The sequence below is a fragment of the Octodon degus genome, unplaced genomic scaffold (assembly GCF_000260255.1).
Source record: "Octodon degus isolate 3935 unplaced genomic scaffold, OctDeg1.0 scaffold00382, whole genome shotgun sequence".
Lineage (NCBI taxonomy): Eukaryota > Metazoa > Chordata > Mammalia > Rodentia > Octodontidae > Octodon > Octodon degus.
In genome coordinates this window covers 542046-547060 of record NW_004524958.1, presented here as the reverse complement: position 1 = coordinate 547060, position 5015 = coordinate 542046, and the positions used below count along the sequence as shown (strand labels likewise).

General features: G+C 47.0%; 1 protein-coding gene across 1 annotated transcript; it reads left to right on the top strand.

Annotated features, from left to right (window-relative positions):
• Nucleotides 1-1658: 1658 nt before the first annotated feature.
• On the top strand, nucleotides 1659-2618 carry LOC101568681 (olfactory receptor 5). The gene has a single exon (XM_004648316.2). The coding sequence runs from the start codon at nucleotides 1674-1676 to the stop codon at nucleotides 2616-2618; it is 945 nt and encodes a 314-aa protein (XP_004648373.1). The 5' UTR covers nucleotides 1659-1673.
• The last annotated feature ends 2397 nt before the right edge of the window (nucleotides 2619-5015 follow it).

Genomic DNA, 5015 nt, shown 5'->3' with positions numbered 1-5015 from the left:
GAGCACTTTTTCATGGACAGGAAATTGAGATGAGACCTGCTTGAGCACCAAGGTCTTGGTCCTATTGGGTGGCCTGGAGTTGGGCCACTCACAGTGGCCAGGCGGAGCCAGGCGTGCTGTCTCCTTTAGGGAGGCACCTCGTGCTGTGCAGCACTGTGGTCACCTGTTGGAACAACCTGGGAAATTCAGTCCAGGAGAAGTGAGTGAGGTCACTGATAGAGATGCAAGACACTTGTCCTGCTTGCCATGAGGAAGAGGCCTCACTTTGAACCAGCTACGCATGAGCATGTGTCTGGGGAGGGCTGGACAGGCGCTCTCCATGGCACTGCTGGGCAGCACCCATGAAGGCAGATGATGCCAGCCACTGTCCTCTTGCTGGGAGCATCCTCCCATCTTCTCCAGGATGGCGATGGTCTCTCAGCAAACTGTTTTGCACGTGTAGCCTTTATCTCAAGGCCCTTAATGGATTCTGACACAGCTCTGAGCACTTCTAAAACTGTCTTGATTTTTGAAGTTGGGCTGCTTTCCCGTTGCCTTGTTCTGTTGCTGGTAGTCAGGTCCCCAAACGAGCAGCCCCTGACTTCATCTCTCCTGTGTTCTCAGCGTCTTGCACATGGGGGTGGGGGGCACAAGCAGCCCTGAAGGAGCGCAGAGCGCCACGCTCCTGCTGTGAGCCCTGGAGCTGGCTGAGGAAGGGTCCGCTCTCCACTTCCCCTGGGTCCGACCCAGAGGAGTTTCCAGGTTGCTCAGCCTTGGAACAATGATGCGTGACAGAATTACTCCAGAACTGCAGCCACATGCAGCCGGGTCGCCCCATTCCTTCTGCTTGTTGTCTGCAGAGTTTTGGGTGAATAAATTTACATGTCTGAGCCCCACTCTGGCCAAGTAGAATACAACAAAGAAAATTAACCAGAAGATACGTCAGGTTCCTGAGACACAGAACAGGCTCAATAAACTGTAGAAATTTTTATTTTTAGATAATGAGACCCATTTCATGCCAGAAGTTTTTCCGTGAACCTCAGTGGCATCAGAATAATAAAGAAATATTAGCAAAGTGCATAGGATGACATAGGTTGGGTACAGTGAACGGGATTTCCAACCCTCTGTGGAACGGTGTGTCCAAATTTGCAGGGATCCCTCTGAGACTGAGGGAGAGCCTTCTCGCTTGTCCTCCTTGGTGTTACCACAGGGTTGGGGCACAGTGCAGTAGGAAGTCAGGATGCATTAGAAAGTAAAGCATGTTCAAAACAGGAGAACTGAAAGTATTATGCTAGGTTTTATAGACTGTTCTTAACTCATGTGCTGTTCATGAGAATGAAAAATGCACCCTTTAACAATTGACATATGTATAATCCTTATTTCTTATTTAGAACACTATTGCTTCATTTAACTGACTATAGAACAGTCAGAGAAAGCAAGGTTATTTTCCCAGTTTTGGGGCAGCCAAACTATTTGGGAAAGATCATAAATCTAGTAATAAGAGCACCAAGAGCTCATGCTGAGCTTGGCTCATGAATCTGCAGAAGTTTCTCTGTAACTAAGAAATGTCAACAGCTATTAGCTTGGTAAAGACACTGAGGTCTCCAAACAGTTTGAACATGTTCCCAATTTACTAAATTACTGTGCATGTCTAGGCTCCAGAATGGCCACAGATTTTCTGTGACTTTCCACAGATGGAGAGCTCCCTGGAGCGGGCCAACATAACCAGGGTCCAGCACTTCATCCTCCTGGGTCTGTCCACCAGGCTGAGCACTAGGGATGCCCTCTTTGCCATCTTCCTGGCCCTCTACCTGCTCACCCTCCTGGAGAACACGCTCATCATCTACCTCATCTGCAGCCACTCTGAGCTCCACAAGCCCATGTACTTCTTTCTGGGCAACCTCAGCGGCATGGAGATGTGCTACGTGTCGGTGACCATGCCCACGCTCCTTGCGGGGCTGTGGGTTGGGCACTATCGCGTTTCCTTCACAGCCTGCATGACCCAGCTCTTCTTCTTTATAACCCTGATCTGCACGGAGTGCACCCTCCTGGCCTCCATGGCCTATGACCGCTACGTGGCCATCTGTCGCCCACTGCACTACCCACTGCTCATGCGGCCCCAGGTCTGTCTGGGCCTGGCCGTGTTCTCCTGGCTGGGTGGGCTGGTGGTCTCAATGATCAAAACAGCATGCATTGGCAGCCTGTCCTACTGTGGCCCCAATGTCCTCAACCACTTCTTCTGCGACGTCTCCCCACTGCTCAACCTGTCCTGCACCCATGTGGCCCTCACAGAGCTGGTGGACTTCATCTCTGCCATTGTTATCCTTTGGGGTTGCCTCATCATGACCATGGCGTCCTATGTGGCCATCGGTAGGGCAATGCTACGCATGCCTTCAGCCACTGCCCGCCACAAAGCCTTCTCCACCTGCGCCTCCCACCTGGTGGTGGTGGGCATCTTCTACTCAGTCACTATCTTTATCTATGCCCGACCCAGTCGCATAGAAGCCATGGATCTCAACAAGGTGCTGTCGGTCATCTACACAGTGGTAACACCCATGTGCAACCCGGTCATCTACTGTCTGCGGAACAGGGAGGTCCAGGCAGCTTTCAGAAGAACTATGTGGTGGTCCAAAGGTTGATTAGATATCGGGCTGTGTATTTTGGGGTGACCTAAAGTTAGCAACACTAGATTATTATTGAGAGAAAAAATCCACACATCATACACATCATCCTATAAGCATGTATGATTCAGTGATTTTTCATTTTACTTATGAAGTTATGCTCCACTGCCATGTAATTCCTGAAAGATTTAATTGCTTCCAAGACAAAATGCATACATGTCAGCAGTTATTTTTAGTGCCTACCCCTTCTACGCCTAGACCTAGGAAACCAGCAGTTCAGGTTCTGTCTCTCTAAGTTTTCCTGTTCCAGAAGGTTTTTTGTTGTTGTTGTTGTTCTAGAAGTTTTATGGACATGGAATCATGTAAAAAGTAGTCTAACATAACTTGCTTCCCTTCTGTGGTATATTTGGAGGCTTGTGCATATGTTAGCATGCATGACTACTTCATTCATTCCTCTTTCTGAGCAAGTAATAGCCCATGTGTGGCTAGACCTTATTTCATTCCTTCAGTCCTTCATTCATCTGTTGAGGGACATATGGGTTGTTTCCACTTTGAGGCTACTATGGATTAATCCTACTGAGAACATTTGTGTCCAGTAAAAATACTGGCTATTTTTCTACTTCTCTTGAGTTTATGCCCAGGGGCTTATGTTATACTTTTCCAAAGTGGTCAGTACCATAGCTTTGACATGTGTTTTCAAATTATTGAAGATACATGTGCATAGACAAGGGTAAGTTATACACACATGCTTTATTGGATGACCAATGAAGCCAAAAACAACCACTGTTCTACTTGTAGGTACTGAGACTAGTTATGTCACCACGAAAATTAAAATGACTTTTATATCACACATAGACACTGGAAAGGTGGGTATTGCTTTCAGATATTGTGGATATGAAAATATGCAGGGTATTTTTTGTACTTTAATGAAAAACTATTGCAATAAATCACTAATTTAACACAACACCCAATGAAATTGGATGATGTCTTGTGAAACTAAGTTTTTATTTTATTACAGGAAAAATGATAACACACTGAGTTACATTTCCACTTCTTTCTGATTTTCAATTTTGAGAATGGATCTCACCAAATTGCCCAGATAGAATTCAAATTTCCAATTCTCCCACCTCAGTCTCTTCAGTAGTTGGTGTCTTAGTTGCTTTCTCTTTGCTGAGGACAGACTACCCAATACTCAAAAGTTAAGGAAGAAAGCTTTATTTTGGCTGATAGTCTGTAGAGGTTCCAACCTAAAGTTGGCTGGATCCATGACTGAGCAGTATGGCAGAGGACAAAGAGTGCATGACCAAGGGAGGAGGAGGGCCATCTCCACCCCACCCCCAGTGACCCATCTCTTCTCACCAGACTTCACCTCCCAACATCACACTTAGCTAAAAGCCAAGAGTCAGAAGGACACACACACCCCCGAGCCAGCCACCTGCAAAGGCACTACCTATGGCATAAGAGACCTAGGGGGACATCTGGATATAAGCCACAACAGCTGGCATTATAGCCATGCACTGCCAGGCCTGCCACATTCTTAGAGAGCTTTGCTGGGAGTTTAAAATAATATAAACTTTTAGGTGATGATTTTGTAATATATTTTAAAATTTTAAATGCATATTCACCCATTCTTCTTTCCTCAGTGTCTTAGATACATTGCCATAAGTGACCAAGGTAGTTGTGTCAGGATATCTACTGCATTGGTGTTTGCAAGAACAGAAAACTGCACTACTACTCACTAAGAGACAACTTGTTAAATCCCTTATGGTCCATTACTTGGGGACATCACTTCAGGCTGTCCCTCTTCCAGATTCTTCATACATCCTCCGCGACTACTGGAAGATCAGGATTTCAAGCCCAGCCTGGGCAACTCAGCAACTTAGCAAGACCGTGTCTCAAAATTTTTATAATTAGAAGCTTGGTGGTGTATCTTAGCACGAAGGCTCTAGGTCCAACCCCCAGCACCAACCAATAAATGTATGCAGAAGCATGACATGGCTCTGCTCTGAGGAAGTTCATCCTGCAGAGTTCAGAAAGAACAGTTTTAGATTTAAATGGCGAGGGCATGGTCACTGGCCGTCTGCGCTTCCTCGCTGGGCCAGAGCTGGACACCTTGCTGCTTACTTTTCACATCATCTCTGAGAAGGCTGTGAACCTCCACTTCTTGGCTGTTAGTAGCAGCCATGGCTACCACTTAGCTGCCACTTAGCGGCACACAGTAGATCCTAGGAACCACGTTAGGTGCCTCTGTGCACGAGCAAGACCTGGAGGTAAGCACCTCTGCAGACAGCGCCAAGGCCACACGACTCCCCGAGGGCAGATTGGGAATTCCAATTCCTCCAAATCACCAGGCCACTTATCCCAGCTGGTGTGGACCCCAGACATTCAGTGTGCTTATGGGTACCTGCTGAGGCC

Coding starts and splice junctions, on each gene's coding strand:
- LOC101568681 (XM_004648316.2), top strand. CDS start 1,674: ATGGAGAGCTCCCTGGAGCGGGCCAACATAACCAGGGTCCAGCACTTC.